The sequence below is a fragment of the Enhydra lutris genome, unplaced genomic scaffold (genome assembly GCF_002288905.1).
Source record: "Enhydra lutris kenyoni isolate GAN:26980312 unplaced genomic scaffold, ASM228890v2 scaffoldscaffold8, whole genome shotgun sequence".
Lineage (NCBI taxonomy): Eukaryota > Metazoa > Chordata > Mammalia > Carnivora > Mustelidae > Enhydra > Enhydra lutris.
Window position 1 is genome coordinate 21,666,740 of NW_019154092.1, and position 25,599 is coordinate 21,692,338.

Genomic DNA, 25,599 nt, shown 5'->3' on the forward strand with positions numbered 1-25,599 from the left:
GGGGGGGGCGCCTGGGTGGCTCAGTGGGTTAAAGCCTCTGCCTTCAACTCAGGTCATGATCCTGGGGTCCTGGGATCGAGCCCCACATTGGGCTCTCTGGGCAGCGGGGAGCCTGCTTCCCCTTCTCTCTCTCTCTGCTTGCCTCTCTGCCTACTTGTGATCTCTGTCTGTCAAATAATAAATAAAATCTTTAAAAAAATAATAAAAATAAAAGGCTTTTAGGGGGGTGCCTGGGTGGCTCAGTGGGTTAAGGCCTATGCCCTTGGCCCAGGTCATGATCCCAGGGTCTTGGGATCGAGCCCTGCATGGGGCTCTCAGCTCAGCAGGGAGCCTGCTTCCCCCTCCCCACCCCCTCTCTGCCTGCCTCTCTGCCTACTTGTGATCTCTGTCAGATAAATAAAATCTTAAAATAAAATAAAAGGCTTTTAGGGTGAAAAAGCCCCCAGCAAACCCCACCTCTGGCAGATTCGGGAAACCGGGCCTCCTTGCAATGAGAAGCACCTTCGCAGCGCACATGGCCAAAATGGGAGGCACAAGGGAAGAGCTGGAGGGAAGTCTGAGAGGAGGCCCAGTGAGGGCCTGGGAGGTGGCTGCCGTCCCTGGGTGAGGCACTGGGGGAAAGCTGGGTCTCCAGTCAGAATCACTCAGGTTGAAAGAGAGCGGAAGCTAAGGAGAGAGGGCTGGTGACCACCCCACTGCTGAGGAGCCCCAGCGAGGTGCACAACCAGGCACGGGGCTGTGGACCCGGAACCTTCCTCGCTCCCGGAACCTTCGTCTCCAGCTCACGCCGGGCCCGGGAGGCTGTGCCTGGAGGACCAGGAAGGGAGAGGCCCCAAGATGGCAGCACTTCCCTTCCATCCGGGCCCAAGCCGAGTGGTCTGGGGGTGAGCTGAGAGGGAAAACGCTGTGGAGAGAAGGGCAAGGCTTGGGAAGGGAGAGCCCGCGGGCCTCGTCAAAGCACATTCCCGTTGGAGGAGGGCCTCTCCGAGGAGGAGGAGGAGGCCCCATATTTGAGACACCAAATGTCAGGAGTAGTAAAGGGCAATGTTAAGCTGCTGATTTTTTCTGCTTTTTAAAAGGAAACACGTTCTGAGCTGTGAAAACAATGCGGAAGGACAGGGCGGTGCTGGGGATCGTAAAATGGCGTCCTGGGGTCTGTCCTGAATGTGCCGTGGCAAAGTATTGTTTGGCTAAGCAAACAAGGGGGGAACATCGGCATGGGCTGTATTTCTTGTGGACATATGAATGGAGTTACAAATCACACTGCAGCGATTTGTAAACTCCGGTGCCTGAAAACTATGTGGAACTGATTACAGTTTACTAACCTTGGAGAACATTCCTGTTTTCCAACTGACCAAGACCAAGCTGGCTCCGAATGATGTATGGCCGCCTTGGTTTTTGGTGTGTTGTTTTGTTTTTGACACTCACTGAACCAAATAGCAACGCTGAGAAAAACATCCTTCCACGGTTGTAATTTTTTACATTTATTTTTTAACGTTTTGGACAATTTCAAAGTTAGGCCCAAGCAGAGAAAATGATATAATAAACCCCCAGTTGTCCATCTAGCTTCAGAAGCTATCAACTCTTGGCCAAGCTTGTTTCACGGATACTTCTATTGCTCCCTCTCTCCTAGTTGAATTTTTATAGTAAACCCCAAACATCCTGTCATTTTATCTGTAAATATTTCATTAACTAATAAGATTATAAAGTTTCACTGAAAATGTGCATTAAAAGATACTGAAATATATTTCTCTGGCTTTTTAATATTAACACTGTTGATTATTGTTTATGGAACAAATAATGCAGGATCAAGTCTTCAAGGAAATTAAGCTCCTTCTTGTGGAAAGTTAAGTCTGGTTCCCCACTATGGCTCCCCCTCTCTCTGGTATTAAAGAATGGTCTTAAATGAAAAAGAGGATAGGGATAGGGCCCGATATACCTTAGTGTGACTCTGTCATCAAGAATTTATTTTTTCTTGTGCATTCATTCATAGGATCTGGTTTCTTTAATTTACTGTGACTCGGTTCTTTAAGAATTTCCCTTTATTGTGTAGTCATTCAACCATTTATTCTACCCATATTCACTGGCTTGATCATGTGAAATACAGGGAAAGCAGTGGTGAATAAACCACACATTCCTTGCTTTCGTGGAATTTTCCAGTCTGTGGAATTTCCCAGTCTTGGGAACGCAGATCAAGCGCAGTGTGTCACTGGGTACGTAGAGTGGGTTATGGGAGTACATAGGGGGTGCACCCAACTCAACTTTGGGGAGGCATGGGAGGAGAAAGTTCAGTGGAGACCTGAAGGACAAGCAGAAGTTGGCAGGTGCCAGGGCAGCAGGTAAGGTCAGGTAAGAAAGGAGAGGAACAGGAAAGATAGAAAGTCTTGAAGCTAGAAGAAACCTGGCATGTGATTACTCCCCACTGGGGCACAGTCAGGCCACCTGAAAAATGAGGCTTGAGCAACAGAGTCAGATCATGAAAAGTTGCATAAGCCACATCAAGAAGTCTGGATTCGGTTTCGAGGCCAATGGGCGCTGATGTCAGGCTATGCTCTCCAGTCATGTTAAGGAAAAGAGCAATTTAGAAGTGAGACTGAATGAAACACCAATCTGAAATCACATCTCAAAGATGCAGTTTGTGGCTTATCCACATCCTTTCTCCTCTGCCTTGCTTTTGACTGTGTTATCTGCATACAGCAATGGTTCTTAACCCTGGTGGCACACGGAATCACCAAGGGGCTTTTAAAAAATAATGCCAGATAGTCTGATGTAATTACCGCTTAGGGTTGGGGCCTAGGCATCTCCCCGAAGAAGTCTGATGAACAGCTGAATCGAGAACCAGTGTGAAGGAGGATGAGCATAGACTAAAGAAGAACGAGTCAACATCATGGACTTGAGAGGTTTTCAGTTAGTCATTCAGTCGCTTTGAACTGTCACAGCACCTCTTCTGAAACTGCCAACCACACTTATAGAAGTCAAAGACCTTCAGGATGACCTAGATCAACGAACGTACCATTTTACAAATGGAGAAATGCTCCAAACACGTAATGCTCAAGGATGCACAGCTGGCTAGACACAGAGCTGGCTCTGAACCCACCATACTGTCCCTGGGGTAATGGGCAGAGGTCACGTTCAAGCCCATGGAGGCCAACTGCTTTAATGCTAGTTACTATTTATTGAATTGTATTATGCGCCAAAGAATGAGCTGGCTGTTTTATGGGCTTGATCTCATTTGGTTTTACAATGATCCTATGAGGTGGCCATACTATTCTCATTTCACAGATGAGGAATCTGAAGCCCAGAATGGTTGTCACTTGACTTAAGTTACAACCTGGGTCTGATTCAAAAGCCTCTGTCCTTGACCAGTAATTTACAATGCCTCTTCATGAGCAATTTCCAACAAAGAAAATGACAACAACTTTCCTTGAGGAATACATAATTTTCATAGTTCACTGGAGTTTGCTAATGTTGAATGTTATCCCACGAAAATTTGATGATTATCAACTTTATAGACAAACTATCTATTTAATAGCTGTGAAACAAAAAGTTGAGACTCAGGGGCTGATTGCAGGTGTACTGAGTAGGTCCCCTAAACTCAATGGAACCCATTCAAAACACTCCGAGACTTTATAGGTTACTTCCAAACTGCTGGTACAAGGTGAAGGGGCATAAAATGGGGTGGAGAAGTGAGCATTCTCAGGACCATGAAAATTTCTGGGGAGAGGAATGACACATGAGGTTCCAACTCCATTTACCTTGCTGCTCTTGTGTTCCCTTATGTGCTATGACCCTACTTTTAATTTTGACACATCCCTCTGGGATTTGTCACTTTACAGCTAAGGAGAGGTTTCCAACGCTTCCAAGCCTCCACACACCCCATCCTCCTCCTGCCGCCTGGTGAACACCCACGTGACATCAAGCACCATGGCGTGTAATATGACACTGGGCCCTGTTTTACCAGAGGCAAGCGGGTTAATCCTTTCTGTTCTCCAGAGCCAGAATGCACATGGTGATCATAAAGTGAGGGAGGCAGTAGGAGAAATCTGCAGTGGCCCAGGGCTGAGAACCAAGTGCCACAGACAGACCAAGGGGTAAAGCTGGTGAGAAAAGGGCAGGAGAGAGGTGGTTGGGCTCTCCCCCGCTTAGCTTCCCTTTGCCAAGAAACGCCTTTTCTCCACTCCTGGGCTTCCAAGCCATGGAAAATATGGTTTGGACTCAAGGAAAAGATCTCATTTAGTTTCTGGTCCAGATTTATTTTGCTGGGGAAGAGATTCAGAGGCAACTGACAAATTACCCCTTTTAGCATCTGGGAGATATTTTTAAATTATAAAAGTAAGACCCACTCAATGTTGAAAATTGGAAAAGTGTAGAGTAGAGGACACAGAAGCAGCAGGACAGAAAAACAATCTGCCATTAGTCCCCCCATTAGGACATTACTTTTAAAAAATCCCATCTGAAGAGTGTTTTTCTTCGAATAATTTTGTTTTCAGAAGCACTTGGACCTTCATACTTTATGTCTACTGTTCCAAGTTGGTCTGTTATGTTAGTAAGTGATGTCTACTGGTCCAAGTTACATTCCCAACCAAGTTTCTGTCCTAATACTTGAGACGTGAGAAAGATAGCAAATGGGATACAGAGCTGGGTGAAGGTGCGTGTGTTTGTGCCTGCACAATCTTGAGGGTGTGGGGGTGTGTCTGCACGTGAGAGGTGTGTGGACAGCTGTCACTGAAGGAAAACCAGACTCAGGACAGCAGACATGGAGAGAGGAGGCAGCCCTGCAACCAGTGGGGTGCCTCTTCCCCTTTTCTGCTGTGATGGGAAAGGAGGGAAACGGTGGAAGGAGACATGCTAAATTGATACCTGAAATTTAGACCCTTGGAAATTCAATATTATAGTCTCTCCAAAATAAAAATGTTTTTCTTTTAAAAAAAAAGGCGGGGCGGGGGGTGATGCTGGGTATGATTATAATGTTTAAAAAGAAATAAATCACCAGTCCACTTACTGTTTTGGAAGCCTGAATTATCATAAACAGTGTTTAATATGTTTCAAGTTGTTGTAACAGAACAATTCTAGGAAGAGTTCTTTATAGTTCCCACACGTGGGAAATTCCCTCTGTATTTCATGAACACAGATACAAATTAATTCAGAGCTTGTTATAGAAATGGACAGAAGTAATTTAAGAGAAGGGGGAAAATACCTTCTTGGTAAGAACAAACAAAACAAATTGTGTCTACTTATGGGGAAGTAATGTTTCCAGTACTGTTCCCTGAGGCAGCATCATTTTCTTAAATGATACATAGAACTGAAGAAACCAGGGGGAAAAGGAAAGGCAAGTCTAAAATATGAGAAGAACTATGAGAGCAAAACAACTCTGGAACTCGGCATTTTGGAGAACCGATCACTGCTGGGACTACTGACGGCTGAGGGGGAGTTCGGGGCCACTCAGGGGCCTGCTAATCCCCTAGGAATCTCATGAGTGCCCCCAGCTAGGACTCTGACTAGAACCATCTTTTTTTTTTTTTTTTTTTTAATTCAGAGAGTTACATTAACTGTTAACTTTGAAAAATGTATTATTACAATTAATATGATTTTTTTTAAACCACCAGAATTTATGTTAAGTAGGCTTTTTCTTTCTGCATTTACTGAGTGCCAGTCGTGTTCCTGGTGCTCTGCCAGGCCTTTTCATTTTTTTTTTTTTTAAGATTTTATTTATTTGACAGAGAGAGAGAGATCACAAGTAGGCATAGAGGCAGGCAGAGAGAGAGAGGGGAGGAAGCAGGCTCCCTGCGGAGCAGAGAGCCCAATGCGGGGCTTGATCCCAGGACCCTGAGATCATGACCCGAGCTAAAGGCAGAGGCTTTAACCCACTGAGCCACCCAGGCGCCCCTGCCAGGCCTTTTCAAATGAGCATGATGAAGTCCCATTGGGACTCAAGGACGGACAGAGGGGAACCTAGCTAGCCCAGGGCAGGCAGGGAAGGTTTCCTGCAGGAGGCAATGTCTGTGCAGGGTTGTAGGGATTAGGAAGTATAAGGAGATGGGCACAGGGGCTCGGAGAAGGGATTTCAGGCAAGAAGGAACATGGTGGTGGGAACACGGCAAGCGCAGAGCAGCTCTCTCAAAGTGCGGAGCTCGGGGAGCATGTAAGGGCACCACTATTCCCAAGAGCTTGAGCATGGTGCTTTCTGGAATGTCTTAGGAGCCCCCAGCACATTCAGCCTGAAAACTCACAGACCTGGGTTTGAATCCTGACTCTATCATCTTTCAGACCAAATCAATGAATTTTGATTTCCTCATCTGAGAAACGGGATACTACTTAGCCTGAAGAATTCTTAGGCGAATAAATGGATGTCCAATAAGAACTATGTTTCCTGAGAGTTCATTCTGTGCAGGTCATAGTACTGAGTGCTCACAACATGCCTGTTGTTTTTGTGGGGTTGCCCCGTTTTGTGGGGTTGCCGTGGCCAGCTTCTCAGCCCTGAGGCCAGAACTGACATTCGGGCAGCTGGACTGTGGACCCCAGCTCGGAGCCGCTCCCTGACCACCCGGCGCTCGCTCTGCTCCTTGGCAGAGCACTGAGCCTGCCTTAAACGGGCTCAGGAGATGCTGACAGATTTTCGTCCTTTGGCGATGGTGGGCTATGCCAAGACAGAATTCTGACTATATATGAAATCCTGTTATGCATCTGGAATTGAAAGAAAACCTTCACAGTCACGAGGTCCCATCTCTGGTTTGAGCAAATGCCTGCTTTAAAAATGATTTCTAGAGCTATTTTTCTAAGATCAGTCCAGGATCAGATCATCGTATCCTCCCCTGGGAGCCCACTTGGGTATTTTGGGCTCAAGCAGTTCCTGTTTAGGTTCGCTGTTGTTTTTTATTTGGGCAGGCATGCACGCGTGCACAGGTGCACACGAGCCTGCCCCATCGCCCACCCCGCCCTCCTCCCAACAGTCTGTTCTATATTGGGAGGGATTTTTGACACTCCTTTTTTCTCTTGATTTGAAACTCTAGAATATGTTTTCCATTCTACAATAATAATTACTCTTCAGAGAAAAAAAGTTATAATAGCTAACATTTTTTGAGCCTGTTAGACACAATGTTAAAAACTGGGGCGCCTGGGTGGCTCAGTGGGTTAAGCCTCTGCCTTCTGCTCAGGTCATGATCTCAGGGCCCTGGGATCAAGCCCCGCATAGGGCTCTCTGCTCACCAGGGAGCCTGCTTCACCCTCTCTCTCTGCCTGCCTTTCTGCCTACTTGTGATTTCTCTCTCTGTCAAATAAATAAATAAATAAAATCTTTAAAACAACAACAACAACTTTATAGATTATTGGAGTCACACCTCACAACTCCATAAAGTAGTATTTTGATTCAACTGATGGAGAAACGGAGGCCAGAGCCATCAGATAACTCGCCAAGGGGCGCTGAGCTCTGCAGGCTCTTTTCCCTGTGGAGTGAGGGCCAGCCCATATGCTCCATGCTGTCCCCAGCCCTCAGTGGTTGTCTGTCCCAGAACATTCTGCCCCCCTTCCCCTTCCCGCTCTGGCCCCTCCCATCAGCCTTCATGCACCTTGCAGTGCCATTCCTGTTTCTAGTTTCTTGTTACACAAACAAACTTTTCCCAATGTGTTCCCACTGATTTTAATCCCTTTTTTGAGTGACTGTGCTCCTGGGCTTCTGAATATTAGCAGACTTCACGAATGACCGAGGGCTCTCCTATGTGAGGACACGGGTCCTGATTCGTCTGGTTACCAGGCTCGTAAGGAATGGAGTGGACTCAGCCCCGCCCCCTGGGATTGTGGTCTGGGTGAAGGGCGGGGGTTGCCAGCCACTCTCTCCGGGGCACTTTGAGATTGTCAGCAACAACAGCCTGTGGAAGGGAACCTGTCCCCATCTCCTCTGCTGTTTTACTGTCCCAGACTTTGGGAGCTGGCTCACAACACATCATCGTAGTCACTTCAAATAAAAGCGCTGTATTCATTCTATGCCACTAGGAGAGGACTATGGTGAAGCCAGCTGTTTCTATTTTCAACTTGACAATTTTTGCCTGCTTGTCATGGGGGCCAGCAAAAAGGCAGTGTACAATGAAGTACTTCAATATTTTGCTGAGTACCCGTAAGTGAAAAACCAGGGACTTAACATGGTGCTTAACAGAAACAGAAAGAACGAAAAAAAAATACAATTTACCTAAAAATGAGGTAAATGGCTTTTTCAAAACCGAACAGAAGATGTACAGAAGAAAGTGAGTGAATCTACCTAGAGTCCTTTGTAACACCCTCACCCTGCTTCTACACACACACACACACACACACACACACACACACACACCCAGTGCTGACATCATTCAAAAGTCTTACAACAGCAACAGAGAACAGTTCAAGTGCTCAACAGTAAGGTGGTGGTTGGATGAATGAAAATTACTGAATTTCTCCATCCCTGCCTCACTTCAGAGGGACTAGGAAGTTTGAAAGCATGTTCAGAAACTAGGCTTTCACAGACAAAGCCAAAGGGAGGAGATCTAGCCCCAGGACCGCAAGCTACCCCTCTATAGAAGGAAAGCAAGTTGCAAATTGGGCAAGAGTCCCATTTACACAGCTTCAAAAGTAGATCAACACTGTAAAGAACATGTAAGACGTCCATACTGCCATTTTTTTTTTTTTTTTTAAATTCCAACACTCCAACCAAGCGTTGGTCCTCAAATCATGTGGACAATGTGTCTGATGGACCTTTTATTCTGAGAAGATTAAGATTCTGAAATTATGTCACAAGAGTATTTAAATAATCACCATCAAAATGACATATGAAAAATACTAAGTTTCTATCTGCTCATGATTCAAAGACAACATTCTCGGGTGTGTGTGGTTGGGAAACAGGGAACACAGAGCTGACAGCATCCTGCCTTCGGCTATGCCACGGTCAACAATGCACTGTTGTAGGTGTGCGTCTTGTGTAACCATCTCCGCCCTGCTGCGGTTTATCACAGTGCAAGAATTTACCTCTGGGCCCCAAGCCGGTCCATACACACCTCAGCAGTAGGTGTTAGCCGTCTGAATTTCTCCCTGCCCCTTCCAACAAAACCCAGAACCAAGCCCTAACCTGCAAAACTTTAAAGAAGTGAATGTTTTGGCTAATAACAAAAATTTCTTCTTTTTTCTCTTCCTTTTCAGATGATCATTAAGCAGAAGGTGACAAGTTACAGTCATCATTGGACGCCACTGCTTCTCTTACTTGCTGCTCCATTTCAAAGTCCTTGGGGCAAAGCACACTGAAGCCAGAGCTCATTTGACTAGGAAGTGCTTTTGCGAAGTTCTGAAATCTACATAAAGGATTACAAATGGGTTCTTTAAGAGCCCCACAGAAGGTGCACTTGGAATATAAACTGTACCGTCACTGTTTGGTGTTTGTAACCAGCCCAGACACGTAGCCATGGTGAAGACCAAAGCTTCATCCATATTCAACACGGTTCTCTAGGTTCACTTGGTTGTTCCAACCTTTATTCCAGTCTGTTTTAATGTGTGCTACAACGTTCTCGAATCCCACCCTTCGTGCCGTCTTATTCCTTCTGCAATGTCTTGTCAAAAGGGTGACATGCTGATAAAGAACCTTCCTCAGGAGTCCCTCAGATTACGGATCAGTGGGATACACTCAAAAGATCCTTCTTCTCTGCCTTGCTATTGACTGTTCTCACTGCTTTGAGACTGGAGAAGTTTTCATTTTTTAGGTAAGCCCTCAAGCCCTCAGGGCCTCCTAAACTGTTTCTTAAAAAAATCAATTTTCGGAGGGATGGCAGCAGCCTTGACAAGTCTAATGAAGCTGGGCAGGAGTTCTGGAACACATCGGGCTCAGAGCACGAAAGCAAGACTGGGCGCGCTCAGATCCACCTCCTGGTGATGAAGCACTTGGCTTGGCAACGTTGGCCGCTGTTTGAAAGCAGTGCTTACTGGAATGCACAGTCGTAATTTATCTTCTGAATATGGGAACACGGTAAGAAAAACAGTGCAGAAGGAGAAATAATCGTTACCACCGAAAAAGATCAGCGGCAATGTCATTACTAAGCAAACTGACACATGGCATTTATGTAGCAGCAGGAAGCCATTACCCAGTGACAGCGTCATTTCCACCGACACTGGATCTTGATGGAATTCAGATGGCCCAGCAAATAGCTGATATCACTCGGGGACAGAGACACCGATTTTTTTTTTTTTCTTTAACAATTTCTTCCGCGGGGCGCCTGGGTGGCTCAGTCTTTAAGCGTCTGCCTTCGGCTCAGGTCATGATCCCAGGGTCCTGGGATCGAGCCCCACATCAGGCTCCCCACACTGCAGGAAGCCTGCTTCTCCCTCTCCCACTCCCCTTGCTTGTGTTCCCTCTCTGTCAAATAAATTTAATCTTTAAAAAAAAAATTTCTTTTGCAAATGGGATCGCCACCAGATTGGAGCTTCTGGGTGCCTGCCTTCGGAATATGAATACATAACATACATACAGCTGTGAGACTACAGCTCATTTCTCAACCCCTCTACCTCTCCCACTTCGTTCCTTCTTTTTCCAGGACCAACTGTTTTTGGAAACCAATTTTTTTTTTTTTTTAAAGATTTAATTTTTTTGAGAGGGACAGAGAGAGACAAGCAGACTCCCCACTGAGCACAGAGCCCAACACGGAGCTTGATCCCAGGGCCCCAAGATCATGACCTCAGCCGAAGTCAGACACTTAACCGACTGAGCCACCCAGGTGCCCCCAACTGTTCTACTTTCTATCTCTAGGCATCCTGAGAATAATCTTTCCGAGGAAGAATATGAATAATCAATCTAGTTGAAGACATAAATCCTGCATTTTTGCTGAAAAGAAATGGCATTTTAATGGGTTACTTCCATAATGATAATAGAGCAAATGGTCTGGCAGATATAGTGAACCGGATTTTTCTATGAACATACCTCGGCTTTCAGAGAGGGCATCTGTGTGCTCAGTGGGCCCATCAGGGATCCCTCAGTGTGACTTCTGAGGTTTACTATTATTTATTTTGGGGGGGGTATTTATTTTTATAAAAAATGATTTTATTTATTTATTTGACAGAGAGAGCCACAGCGAGAGAGGAACACGAGCAGGGGGAGTGGGAGAGGGAGAAGCAGGCTTCCCATCGAGCAGGGAGCCCGACCCGGGGCTCCATCCCAGGACCCTGGGATCATAACCTAAGCCAAAGGCAGACATTGAATGACTAAGCCACCCAGGTGCCTCTTTTTTTGGCTTTACTATTATTTTTTAAATTCTCAAAATTCAAATGCCAATTACAATGTCATGTGTTTGGGTTTTCTGAATGATAAATGGTTCTGTTTGGAATTTAAGGTGGAGGGGAACGTTTATTTTCTGCATTGCCTTAATACAGAAGACTCCCCCAACTTGAGAATAATTTGCATGGTTTTACTGCAGCCGTGAACACACATGGCATGGACACCTCACGGTGTCTTCCCTTCTGATAAAAAGAGATTTCACATCTCTTTTTAGAGTGGATCATAGTGGTCTGGGAAGAGGCTAGCCACAATTACATGGCAGAGAGGAGAATAACACTGTGGGGTGTAATACTGCCGCCCATAGAACTCTCACCATGACCAAAATGCAGTTCAATCTTTTGGGAATTTGCCTAAAATGTTTCAATGTTGGTCCTCATTTGCGATAAAGTAGGTTTCAAAGGAAGCACTCCGCCAGAATCGGTTATGCGGCTGACAGAAGCTACACTTGGTTTTGTTTTGAAGAAACTACACGATTTGAGGAGCCAAAGTCACGAGATCCACGAGCTGTGTTGTGTGAAATAACACTGTCAATTCTAAGTTCTTTTAATGGAATTGTCCTTAAGACACAGTAAAGGGAAGTATATTTTTCACATATTAACTTTGTGAAAGATTACCAGAATGTTCTATGAATTACCTACAAATTAACTTTTTAAACAAGTAAACAGAACATAGAGTTTATTATTATAAAGTACTTTCTTTTTTTTTTTTTTTAAAGATTTTATTTATTTATTTGACAGAGAGATCACAAGCAGGCAGAGAGGCAGGCAGAGAGAGAGGAGGAAGCAGGCTCCCCTAGAGAGCAGAGAGCCCGATGCGGGGCTCGATCCCAGGACTCTGAGATCATGACCTGAGCCGAAGGCAGCGGCTTAACCCACTGAGCCACCCAGGCACCCCTATAAAGTACTTTCTTATATGATGAGGAGCAACATGAAAATACAATTAAAAACACAGAGTAAAAATGACCTTGGCATTGCTCAATGACACTCTTCATTATGATACATCAAAAGGAGTCCCGTCAGTACTACTGTCCCAAGTGACAGGAGTCAAGCCAGAATCAGACAGAAAAGTCTCACTTTAACGACCTGTCTCTTGTCACGCCCCCACGCGCCCACCCTGCTGGGGATGTTGGCACGTTTCTCTCCTATACCCTCCTCTGCAGACCTGTGCCCAAACTCTGAGCATCAGGTGGATGGCCTGATGCTAATGGAGACCAGAGACTAGCCTCGGATCCTGACCTGCTGGTCACGCCAATGGTGGGTGGGGCCCAGGGAGCTTTTGACTCTGGTGGAGGAAAACGTTCAGAAGACAGGTGCCCCCCCTCCGTTCATCTGGTTCACTAGTATCTGGGTTGTTGCCTGGTTGATTTATTCCCTTGTCTTGACCCCTTCCCTTCGGGTAACTAGACTAGGAAATTCCTTTCTGGGCTCTGCCTCGAAGAAAAAAGCAGGTACTTCTTTGCCGCTCTGATCGGATGAGGCCTACCATTAGGTCCTCAACGTTAACCTAGCACCTAAAGAACTAGGTGAAGGTCACCTTAAGAAACAAGTGGCTTGAACTTATTGTGGATGACCAACCTTCTTGGCTCACGACCACCTTTAGAACATAGTTCCAGGACAGAGACTGAGTAAGAAAGAGCTCTCCCGGGACAGCGTTTCTACTGAAAATGAGGCAGAGCTCCTGGCGAGGAAGAAGTTCAGAAAGATCGAGAAAACGACCCACAGTCCGGCCCTGTGCCGCTTCACGCCGGACACCCAGTGCTCCTCTCCACCCTCACGGCTCTGCCATCGGGAGGCCCAGGCCGGCACATGGCCTTCACCTTCTTCCCAGCCTGAGTCAGGAGCTGGCCACGGGATCAGCCAGCTTCGTTATCTGCCACCAAGGGGCTTCGGCCCACATTTATTTATTTTTTATCTTTTGATCAAAACCAAGAATCACTTCTGTGACCAACGAATGCAAAAATTACAAGAAAACGGATCAGGAACGGTATTGGGGTCCGTACCCCAGAAGGTGACCTGAGGTGTTACACCCAAGTGACAAAAGTCTGCTTCTAAATCTGCACTAGCACGTCAACCAGATTTTGTCTTGGAAAATTTAGATGAGCAAGTATGTAGGAATAAAATGATCTTTTGGCTTAATACAAGGGCAAACTCTATCCCAAAGTGGGCATATTTATTTTCCGTGTTATTCTTACTACTTCACTTGGTCCTAACTCAAATACCATTAACTGACTGTTTACTCATCGTCTGTCCTTCCCGCTCCCCACGTAAACCACAGGAGAGCAAGGACTTTGGTTGGCCAGTATCCGCCCTGGCCTTTGGGGAGCACAGAAGAAATCCAGTGGATGGAAGAACAGGACAGGGAAAACTACAGGCTATAGCATGGGTACATTTTTCTCTGAAGTCCTCTCTAAGACAAGACTTGATGAGTTAAATTACTCTAAAAGTGAGGTCTGCTTTTTCCCAAGGGGCAAAGGGAAGTTTGCTGAATCCACCAGTAGCGTAGTATAAGTTCCTGGCTTTTCAGTACAGAAAAGAAAAGTCCAGTTTCATCATTTAAAAAAAAAAAAAAGCCTTTTGAAGCTGGTTTCATTTACTCTTTGCCTATATAACTGAGGAGCAATTTTGGAAAAGCAATATTGTAAGATGACAAGAAGAGACAGAGAAGAGGAAAATTGCCCCGATTACCCTGGAGAAACTTTCCATTTTTCATTTGCCAGGTGCTTTATCTCCTTTTCAACTCCCCTCCCCCCCATAAACTAATTTTCTTTTTTAAAAGATCTACCCATCTTAGCAATCAGAACTGTTCACCATTAGGGTAGCTTGTCCTCATTTTATGCATTTCCATGGGTGTTTTCAAAGCAGCAAGGATATGTGCCTTCCTTCCATCTGTGCTGAGAGTTCCCATCTCAGGATGACTTCGACTTCCCCAATAATCTGTTCTGTGATATATATATATATATTTTTAACTTGAGATAGACATCGCATTGTAAGATTTATTTATTTGAGAGAGAGAGAGAGAAAGCAGCACAGTGGGAAGGGACAGAGGGAGAGGGAGAGAGTTTTAATCAGATTCCACACGGAGTGCGAAGCCCGAGAAGGGCTCAATCTCACCAGCTCACAACCTGAGCTGAAACCAAGAGTCTGGACACCGATCACCCCCCACAGATGTTGCATTATAACTCATGCCGATCTAAAGAGTAGGTTATAATCAAAAGCCCCCTGTTCAGTGCCCTGCAATAATTCTGCAGGACAACTCAGTGAACTGTGTGGCAAGTAGGATGCATTTATGTTTTGGGACATTTTTGTTGGGATCCTAAAATGCGGGCTTGCGTGACAACAGGACTGGACCCGTGTCTAGGGCCTGTCATATGAAACTGGAACCGTGAAGTCACAGAATCACGGCACAGAATCCCCAGCCCTGACCCAGGATTACAGAACACCTCCTGGTCTGGCCTAGCACAATGACATGGAACTCTAGACAAGCACGTGCAGTCGTCCCGCAAGCGTGTGCACCAATCCCTTGAGTGTACACACATCCAACTTCCCTCCTAGGGCAGCTCCCCATGTACCATGCCTTAATGGCTCACGCAGCAGAGAGTGAAGTCGTGCCAGGAGTCGGATCTCTGCTGGCAAAGGCGCACACGTTTGGCATCTCTGTCCTAAAGCTCCAAATACACACAGCCCTTGGGTGGCCATGGGTGTTGACTGCGAGGCTGAAAGCCCAGCGTCTTGAGTTTTGCAATTACCTACGGACGCCAGTGTGCTTCATGACCCGCTGCTGTTTAGGAGTGATCAATCCAGCATAATCCACTTATGTGGGAGTTAACTCATGTACTGTGTTTAAAATACACAAAAGCTCTGTCAAGCAGTCAGATCGGCTGGCTCAGGGGACTGTAACACGAGACCTTGTCTTTCACCTCTAGGTCGCCGGCTGACCGGCTCTTTCGGTCAAGACCCCTGCCTTATGGCCATCCCAGAGGCTTCACTCAGTACCCTAACAGTCCACTTGCCGGTTTTAAAAATCCCACGTGTGAATAACCGTCAGTACGTACAGCCGCTAGTAGTGCTGGCTTTGTTCAAGATGGTGGTAAAGGATGAAACGGACCTAGCTTTGGACTCAGACACGTGTCTTCTTTTAAAGCACAGCATGTTTTGGTTTTGTCTCAAGTAGGCTCTGCGCCCAGCATGGAGCCCAGTTCAGGGCTTGAACTCATGACCCTGAGATCCAAGACCTGAGCTGACACTGAGTCGGACGCTTAACCGACTGAGCCTCCCAGATGCCCTGAACAGGATGCTGTTTTCGCATCACACACACACACGGGTGTCTAGAGAGATATTTCAGGGGCAACAGTGGGAGACTTTAAAGAGGCCACGCCATTTGGTACCAATCTTAATGACTTACGACAAATGACTTAGCTATCTAGATTTTATTGTTATCAATGATGTTAATAATGGGGGCCTTAGATTTTTAAATCAGATACAACCAGGTCTGTTGTTAAAACGTGCAGGGCCCTGGGCAAGAGTCCTCGTGAGGCCCACCTCCCATGTCTAGATCCTTACAACTTGTCAATCAAGCTGGCAAACTGTCAAGTAAAAAATGTTCTATCTTCTTGGTAAAGCCATTACAAATCTTTTCATAATGGTGATATATTTTTCTGACTTTTGTTTTGTTTTACTTATTTAATAGAAAATTACTGCAGACCTGAACTGGCTGTTTTTCTGGGTGATTCCAATTCCGAATGGCAACTAGAATCGGGGACCGGTCAGGAATCTCCTTGATCCCCGAGGTGGTGTGAATCAACTGCGGCCTCAGAAATACCCACTCAGAGCTGTTCTGCATCTTACACAAAACATCAGTAACACAGAGCACATCACTGCTGTATGCGCTACGGCAGTTACTCTGAAACCTGCAGTCCCTTCAGCTAGAAAGCACTTGATGGTGGACGTGAATAATGCGAGTGGTGAACCCTGCTGTAAAATGCAGAAGTCAGCTTGCTTCTTGAATCCCTACTCAGGGCTTACAAACCCCTCCCCCCAAATAAAAGCATGAGGGTACCCACACACAATGGAACCAGGTGACCTTGGTCATCAGGGAAATAAAGATCAAAAGGTATTTTCTCTTGGCAGGATGGCCATTATGATACAGCATGAACCATTCATTGAGGAAGAAGCCTATATTCACTGGGAGGGACCATACGTCTCAGTGTTGTTCAAAGCCAGATGGTGAAAATCAGGATCTCTTGGGCAAATAGAAGAGAATCCTTTTTTATTGGTGTGGGGCAGGATTGTGCATGGCCTTTTAATGCTTCCCAGGTGCTTCTCATGTTCTGCTGTGTGGTCCATTGTACTACTTTCTGGGGTTCTAAGGGTAGTCTTTAGCCAAGAAGGCGATATAATAATAAAGAATAAAAGAAAAAAAAAAGAATAAAGAATAAAAGAATAAAAATAATAAAGAATAAAATAAAGAATAAAAAGTCACCTGAAATATTTCCAAGTGGAATAAAGGCTCTTTGCAGGACCTTTGAAACTGTAGAAAAACATGACATCTTTTATGATCCCTAACTACAAACAAATTAGAGGAATTTTACACTACAAGTTTCCCCTTGAAATCCTAGAAATGAAACCAAGGAAAAAGCCCTCCACCCCTCTGGGCTACACCAAGGGAAAGGCAAGTGAGAGAAGAACCAGGGTATGCTGAGGAGGGGAGGGGGCAGGGAATGGTCCCACAGGGTGGGAAGGGTTCAAAGTGAACTGCAGCTAGAGCTATTTGTAATTCCATGGTTATGGACAACCTAATCTCCCAGGATTTATCCCCAAAGGGATTTTTCTCAGAAGTTGGAAGGAGCCGCTGACATATATAAGAAAAGCACGAAACTTTCTTCCCTGTATCTTTGACTATGAACATTTATGTATGGGTCCCACTAAACGGACTGTTGCCTTGAAATGAACATCGGGTAAGTTACAAAACACCCCCCCAACACTTACCCCCCCAACACACACACACCCCCCCCCCCCCCCACACACACACGCAATCCAAGAGGGAGCAGAATGGTTGATTCAACATCTAAACCACGGTCGTCTGCTTTAGGTGAAAGCAACAGAAAGAGAAGTCACTTTGTAAGGCTTGTTTCAGAGTCTGACATAGGCTTAAAAATATCTCCCTGACAATAAAGATGATCTTGGAACAGCTGAGCAGTTCTGGGACAGGTAGGGTAGGGGCATCAAGATTAAGGACCAGAAGGTGCCAGCTAGGAGTCCCTCGAGCCTACAGTAATTCAGGCAAGAATCCAAAAGTGAGCCTGTTTCCACGGTCTAGGAAATGAAGGAATGGGATATATTTGGTATTTGGAAGGCAGTCCGAAAAGAAATAATTGCTGGGTTTGGCAGAAGATTAAGCATAAAGGCAATAGTATGTGTTGGGCACCGGGCCATGGCGTGCTTTTCGTAATCACATTTAATCCTCTCAATAACCTTTCGAGAAGACATATCTGTGTCTATTTTACAAGAGAGAAGACAGGGCTTAGAAACTGGACTTGTCCTTGGCCAAACAACCACTAAATGGCAGAGTCAGCGTTCAAACGTGGGACTGACAAACCATGAATTATTTCTGATGTTGCTCCCAAGATAGTGTGGCCCAGTGGTGACAAGGAAGTGTAGGGAAAGACGGGGAAAGGCAGATAAGCAATTTCATCTTCTCTAATTAAGCTGGTGAAAGAGAAATTCAAGTTATAATGCCTGGAAGTATTGGGTTGGAGGACAAGTAGGTTGGATGAGATTTTTTAAAAAATCTGTGCATAGATCCGTGCTGTCCAATAGAAAAAAAAAAAGGCAAGACACGTGTAATTTGGGGTTTTCTGGGAGCCACATTAAAAGAGTAAAAGGAAAAAGGTGAAATTAATTTTAATGACACATTTTATTTAATTCAGTATATTCTCGTTCCAACATGAAATCAATAATAAAAAAACCATTGAGATACTTTCCTTTTGGGGGGTGGGGTCCTAATTCTTTACAATCTAGGACATTTTGATTTGGACCCACTATGTTTTTAGTGCTCAATGGCTGCATGGGGCAAGTGGCTGCCATTCGAGACATTGCAGATATCCAGAGTACAGAGACCACGTAATGCGATGCATGCCTCGGGGTGTGGATAATAAGGAACCAAAAGTAGACTCTTAGAAATGCCCATGCACGGGTGGCCAGAGGGAGACTCTCCCAATGAGACACTGTTCGAGGCCTTGAAAAGTGGCAAACTATTTGAGAGAGGAACTGAATAAACAGAGCCTCCAGTGAATTTCTACGTCCTACCATTGCAACAGGCTAAGTGAGACGGGAGCTTCAGAGAAGCCCAAACCCCCATGGCGGGGGGTGGAGGGATGGGGGGGTGCGGCGTGGGGCTTCAGTCTGTAAGAGGACCCATCCAGGTGCAATGAGCATTCAAAGAAAACCTCCTAGTTAATGTCAAATGCACAAGGGGTCATTACTGACTTCCCTCCTGGAGTAGCATTTAAAAATTGGACTGAAGCCAAAGGCCATCAGATCAGACCAGTGAATTTTGCTACGGCTAAGGATTTGGTTTTTGACTCCTGTAAGTTTTGTGGCTTGCCCCCCAGAACACAGTGCTCATCTGAAAGAGACACAGTGATTTTCTTTTGTTGATGTTGGTATTAGCTTAGAGAAAATGGAAGTAAGTATTTTTTAAAAGAAACATTACTTACTTATATCATGATATTCTTGGGAAATACAGCCATCACGTAGCACGACTTTGGAGCACCTATTATGACGCACTTAGGGAAAGTGGGGACTCAGTAACGGGAATAAATGACTGATGGCACCATTTCATTTAAAAAGACATAGTTTTTTTGATAATTGAATTAACAGTCATTTGTGTTTTAAAAAATCATTTCATTCTGCGGAAATTGAATCTGGAAATCGAGAGAGAAAATACTTCCTTTTTCTTCTCAACTTTCCCCTTCTTTCATAAAATAATAGGCAGCAGAGTGAGAATTAAAAAAACACAAACAAAAAAATGGTTCTTCATGCAGTGATCAAGATGCCAGTGATCTCTATGTCAGTCCCGCCTGGTAGTGCTGCTATCCGCTATCTGTCACTGTCAGAAGTTCTTGAAAAAGCGACTGGTTCCTTCCCAAAGCCCAAACAGTGTGTTTCCAGTTCAGATGATCAGCACCAAGCAGAAAAACTCCCTTTTTCCTGACTTGAGCCCACACAGACTCTTGCCTCCTCCTCTACCCACAAGCACAGCTGGGGAAGATCAGCTCCCTTAGAAGATCTGGGCATAGCCCCCAAATCCAGGCAGAGCCAGGAGGGGTGTCCCAGCAACAATAACAAAGCAAACTGTTTCCTTGGAGCTCCTCTAGACGTGGGTGGGAGGGGACAGGGGACAGGGTGTCTCATAAGCATCAAGTGTATAATGCCTATTTGTAAAACACTCTCCCCTCTTCAGACACTTTCTATATTTACTTATCTGCCTTGCATGCTCAGAAATCCCACTGCCTTTTTTTTTTTTTTTTTTAAGGCAAAACTATCTTGGCTTCCTGGACTTTTGCATACTGTTCTAAATATACTGCCCCACTCACTGATAAGAGTATCTCTCTCTCTCTCTCTTTTTTTTTTCTTTTTCTCTAGTTCACAAGTTGGTGGGCCACATGATCTCCTAGAAAATTCTAAGAACTGATAAGAATGTGTGTTTTAGAAGAAGAGGACAGAAGAAAAGTCCGTGGTAGGTAGAAATCATCCTTCTTTTTGCGCTACATGGAGAAACGCAAAGATCGCAGCAGGATGAAATACCTCAAAACTCCATTCCCCTGTGACAGGTCTACGCATATGCCACTAAGCTGTGGGTCAGGCCCCAACTGGGCCGAGACTGCCCGCCACATCCCAGAGCAGCCACAGGAGCTGGGTGCTCACGTTCGGACCCGCCCCCGCCCGGGGAGGTCATGCTGCTGCTGTGGGGGTCAAAGGAAAAACATATCATCAAACACAATCATTTCCGAGCGTGACTTTTCCTTTTTTTTTTTTCCTGGATTACCTTGATTCGGGGTATTTGGTGAGGGTGGCCAGGCTGCTGGTGTACATGTGACCGCCCACATCAATGTGGACGGGCGCATTGGATTTTGTGAGTTGCGCTGGAGTAGGAATGCCTTGGTTGTTCAGTGGAGATGCAGGAGATCTAGTGATCAGAGGTCTTGACATATTGGGTCGACTGTCCTACAGAGAGATAAGCAAGTTTAGACACGTTTTCATCTTTTCAGTGGAGAGAAAGGAAACACATGCATCATCAAGAATAAGCCAGCGACTAGCGCTGACACTCATTCCACAGTAACATCTCCCCAAACCAGCGGGCTCTCGCTCTTGTTGTAATGAGTATCAGGAAAACAAAATCTGTAACGAAGAAAAGGAAAACTTCCCACGCTCAGAGTCAAGGAGGGGAACTAATGTTCATTTCCAATCATCCTGAGCTCTATGATGGCTTATCTCACTAATGAATTCTCGCATTTAACAACTGGTAAATGGCACGTGGAGAGCTACGACTCACTCCAAATGAAAAGACAATCAACGCTTGAAACAACCCACGCCTAAATAAAATACAGATGCTTTATCTTTCTCTCTGGAAACTTACTGCTAGGCAGTTGGGATAAATACAGACCTTTCAGCACTTGTGTTCTGCAAAACGTTTTCCTTGATTTCTATTTTTCCAACCAGGAAGAGAGGCTAGGACTAGCTTGGCCATTGGCACACATTCTGAAAGCAACCTTGTAAACAGGTACCATGAGTTCAGCCGTCAAGAGATTAAAAAAAAAAAAAAATCCACACACACGCTACCCATTTGTTCTCTGCTTCTCTGTGTAACACTGTGGGTCTGGGGACACTCTGGAAAGACTGTACCCTTCAGTGGTTAAATACGTGCTTGGGAGCCACGAGCAAGGTGCTCTTCTCTACGCCCGCCCGACTTCTTGAAGACATCAAGCTCCCGGGGCAGGTGCTGATGGAGCCGTCCCACCGGCAGGGGTGCGGGTAAGGAGAAGAGCGGACAGAGGACCCACCCCCGGGGTGGGCGCGAGAGCATGCCGAAGGAAGCATCCTCTTGAGGAAATAAAATATCACATCCTTTCCATGGATATAATATAAATATTTCAAACACTATCCAAACATGGTCAGTTGCTTTTAAATAAGAGACCAAACCACAGACAAGTCAAGTCAGGTCCCTGGCACTCCAGGAAAGGGTCAAATATTTCTAGCCCGCAATTGAGGAATAAGCTAAAATAGCATTTACGTCCGAGTTCTGCAAGACGAGTGCCACAACAATACTTTCAGATTTATCATTTGGCCCAAAACTGTTTTCAAACATGCAAACAATGCCTGGCGAAGTCAGCAAGAAGGCATAATAAAGGGGTTTTGTAAAATGCCTTTGATGGAGATTATAAAAGGGAAGTCATCTAGTTTTTGTGCATAAAACCCAGCACGATAAAATATAAATTTGCAAAACATCAGAGATTTTATGACCTGAAACAGCTCTAGGAGTTACCTGGGGCACAACTGTTAGACTACTTAGCATTAACCACATGTCCAGGCAAGACCGAATGCACAAGCTTCCTGAAACTCTGAGCTACCGTGAATGGGGCGGGATGGGGCCTTCACACACAATGCTGACCATCTGTGTTGTGCTCTGCTCCACCCTGGATTAAACAGGGTCCAAAAACAGTCATAGGACAAGAGTTTACGTTTTATTTCTTACGTGGGGTGGTTGATTCGTGGGTGTTGACTATACTATTCTTTATACGTTCCTACGTATTTTTAATAATGCAAAGGGATATTAAAAAACGCATAAACGGATGTTTGTAGCACACCGAGGAGAGAATGTGAAGAGGCACCGGATGGGGGGAAAAACCAAGAAACAAAGACACAGTTGGTAGAAAATATCAAACAGTTTGGGTTTGAAAATACTAAAAGTTAGCACTTTAGAATTCAAATGACAAAGAGCAACATTCGTCCTTTAAAAATGCAATCCCATAGCCTCTACTTCTAAGAGCTTCTCCCTACCTGGCTAAAGACACCCCCTCCCCCACTCCGTGTCCTCCGCCCCGTTACAATTCATCCCATCACGGCACTGCAGTGTCTGTAATAGTTTTTCAATTGGACACATTCTGTATCCCGCCTGAGGGTGCTCAGGCGAAAATGAACAGATTTGCAGGGTTAATACTGTAGTTAGACTGTGACCTCATTCAGCACAGCTCCAATACTGCCAGGTCTATATAGAAGGAGAAAAAAAATGAAAGCATAACTGATCGGTTGAAGGATTCCAGATTTCCCAGAATATATAGCATTTACATTGTAAATCATGAATGTATGGATATTGCTAAATTTAAAATTAAGCCAGTGTTTTCTTCAGCGGCGGGGCAGCGGGGATTGGGGAGGGGAATGAACCCTTAAGGGCCAGGAAGGGGGCTGAGGCCAGACTCTGGCAGGACTGTCAGCTGCTTTGTCCTCCCCTTCATCCTCTTTCTCACTCTGGGAGCCTTCCCTGGTCTGTGTGTGCCCCCTTAGTTAGATGGCTTCTAAGGCACTTTTCAGTCTAAGGGAGACGGAAAGAACTTGGAAAATCCATAGGCTGGGATGGAGGGAGGATATCTGGGGCTGTGCAGTCTTGGCCTTTACAGCAGATACCCAGCCTCTACTCCGATGCTTCATTGTACACATTCTGACAACCCCCTTCCTCGCCTATGGCTTTCTCTTCTTTCTTTCGACCCCGAGCTTCCAGAAGGGGTGCCATCTTCCTACTAGCCTCGGGAGGAAGCCGGTGCCCAAGCTGAGCTGGAAAGGACCCAGGTTCTTGGGGACGTTGTTGACACACCCACTCAACCAACCCCGAGCCTCTCTCTAAATGTCTCGTTACGTGGGACAACCGAGTTCCTCATATTTCAAGCTAGAGTTTTCTGTCACCTATCCTGACAGGATACCCTTCCTTTCTCTACACCGCTGCCTCCCCATGAGATCATCTGGCTTGGAGAGACATGGCCTGTGATGCCAAGATCAGCTGCCCGCTGACAGATGCAGAATTTTCTACCGTATTATGACCATTTTGCAGCTCCACTTCCCCATCTGCCTTTCCCTCTGATTGCTCACCCAGCATCCTCTCAGTCTGGATGTCTTTTTACTGTGATTTCCGATGAAAGGCAAACCAAACACTTCAACCAGGAAGGGCGCAAATGTGGGTACTGATGCGTATTCTGTAAGAGGCCTGGACAGAAAGCTGTCTCAGAGCAACTCCCATATGGATTAGACCATTCTCTCCACCTGGGAGAGAGGAACCCTACCATGAAGCTGCATGGTTACAGGCCCTTTGGTGTGCAGCCCATTGTACTCTCCTTCCACAGTATTTGCTACCCTCTCCCAAGAGCCAGGCATCGTACCAGAGACAGATATGCAACACTGACCATGACAGAATGGTGCCTGACCTCACCGAGCTTGTTCAGTGGGGACGGAAGCCACGAACCAAGCAGCTGCTACCAGAAGGGGGGAGGTGGGGCACGGACAGGTCAGTATGAAAGCTGAATTGAGGAGACATGTAACCCAGGCTTGGGGGCTGGGAGGACAGTTGGGGAAGGTCTCCTGAAGCCAAAGCCAGTCTAAGCTAAGATCTGATAGATGAGAAATCAACCCACAGTGGGATGCTAGGAGGAGGTTTTCAAGCGATACTGCCAAGGCCCCAATGTCGGAGAATGCATGGAACCTTCTAGAAATTAAAAGTGCAGCATGTTTAACAATTCTCCCATTTATTTTTTCCCCCAAGGTCTGGAGGGACAATCTAGAAAACAGAAGCTTATAAGATGATGGTCTGAGAACCACAGAATTAAATGTTAACTGAGAAAAACTAAAGTCACTACAACATCCTTATGTCTGCAAAGGGGAAAAGGGCAGAGGAAGACAGCTAACAGCCAGCTTTCTCAACATCGCCATCCAACAGGGCTTTCTACCACAATGGAAACATTCTAGATCTGCTCCATTCAGTAAGGTGGCCACTAGTGACATGTGACTATTTTGAGCATTTGAGTGTGGCTAACAGAACTGAAGAACTGAATTTTAAATTGTATTAATTTAAATTGTAATGGACATAGCCACATAGCCACATCCCACCAGACAGCACAGTAAATCTTGCTTGAATTTTTCTTAATATGTGGAAGCCCAAATCACAACAGACTTGAACTTATCAACTATGTTTATTTATTTAATAAAGTATGTCTTTAAAGATTATATTTTTAAGTAATCTCTACACCCAACGTGGGGCTCAAACTTACAACCCCAAGATGGAGTCGCATGCCCCACAGACTTAGCCAGACTGGCACACCATCTGCCCCCCCCCATGTTTACATGGAGAGGCAGTTACTGCAGAAGGGAATATAATACGGCTTAGGACCTCACAGCATTATTTCTCTCTTTTGACTGATTTTATGAAAATAAATGAAATTAACAGCCATGCAGTGAGGAAAACGCAACATTTACAGCTCTCACAGAGAGTGCATGGAGAAAAGGCACCAAGGCACGCTCTGTATGATTCCACTCACATGAAGCTACAGACCACAAAATGAATCCGTGAAGACACAGCTCAGAACACTGGCCACCTGGGTGTGCTGGCATGGGGCAGGGGAGGCTTACTGACTGAGAGGGGTAAGAACGAGCCTTCAGGACTGCTAGACAAGTTCTAAATCTTGATCTGGGAGGTCCCATAGTTGTACACATGTGGACACTTAAGATTTATTCACTTTATTCTCAGTTTCATTAAGAAAGAGAATAAACCGAAAATAATCCTGGAAAAACTTCAATCAAAACAACTTACTGTTCAAATGCTTGTGTAAATTTCTGTGAAATACTGCCTTTTTAATTTTATTTTTATTTCAGAGAGAGTGAGAGATAGAGAGAGAGAGAGAGCAGGAGAGGGGAGAGGGTCAGAGGGAGAAGCAGACTTCCTGCTGAGCAGGGAGCCCGATGTGGGACTTGATACCGGGACTCTGGGATCATGACCTGAGCCGAAGGCAGTCCCTTAACCAACTGAGCCACCCAGTGCCCAATATCGCCTTTTTTTTTTAAAAGCTAAAAAGATGTTCATTATTTCCTCTCACAGGATGCATCAGTCTAACTCCAGTACTCAGACATGAAAGAGCCATCTGAAATTTTCTTTCAAATTCCTCTTTCCCCCATTTCTATCCCATACGGATTTTCCAGGTATGTTGATTAGTTTACCTTTAAAATTTCCATTTCCTGGCTGCTTTCAGTCTGAGGATACCTCAGCTTAATCATCCACCT

The 25,599-nt window shown here is 45.4% G+C and overlaps 1 protein-coding gene across 1 annotated transcript in view; it reads right to left on the bottom strand.

The window, feature by feature from the left end:
• Positions 1 to 25,599, bottom strand: part of LOC111142746 (potassium channel tetramerization domain containing 1) — a 90,703-nt gene that overhangs the window by 24,078 nt on the left and 41,026 nt on the right. Inside the window, exon 2 of the mRNA XM_022496041.1 lies at positions 20,327 to 20,505. Coding sequence (XP_022351749.1) covers positions 20,327 to 20,505 — 179 coding nt within the window. The remainder of the gene's footprint in view (positions 1 to 20,326; positions 20,506 to 25,599) is intronic.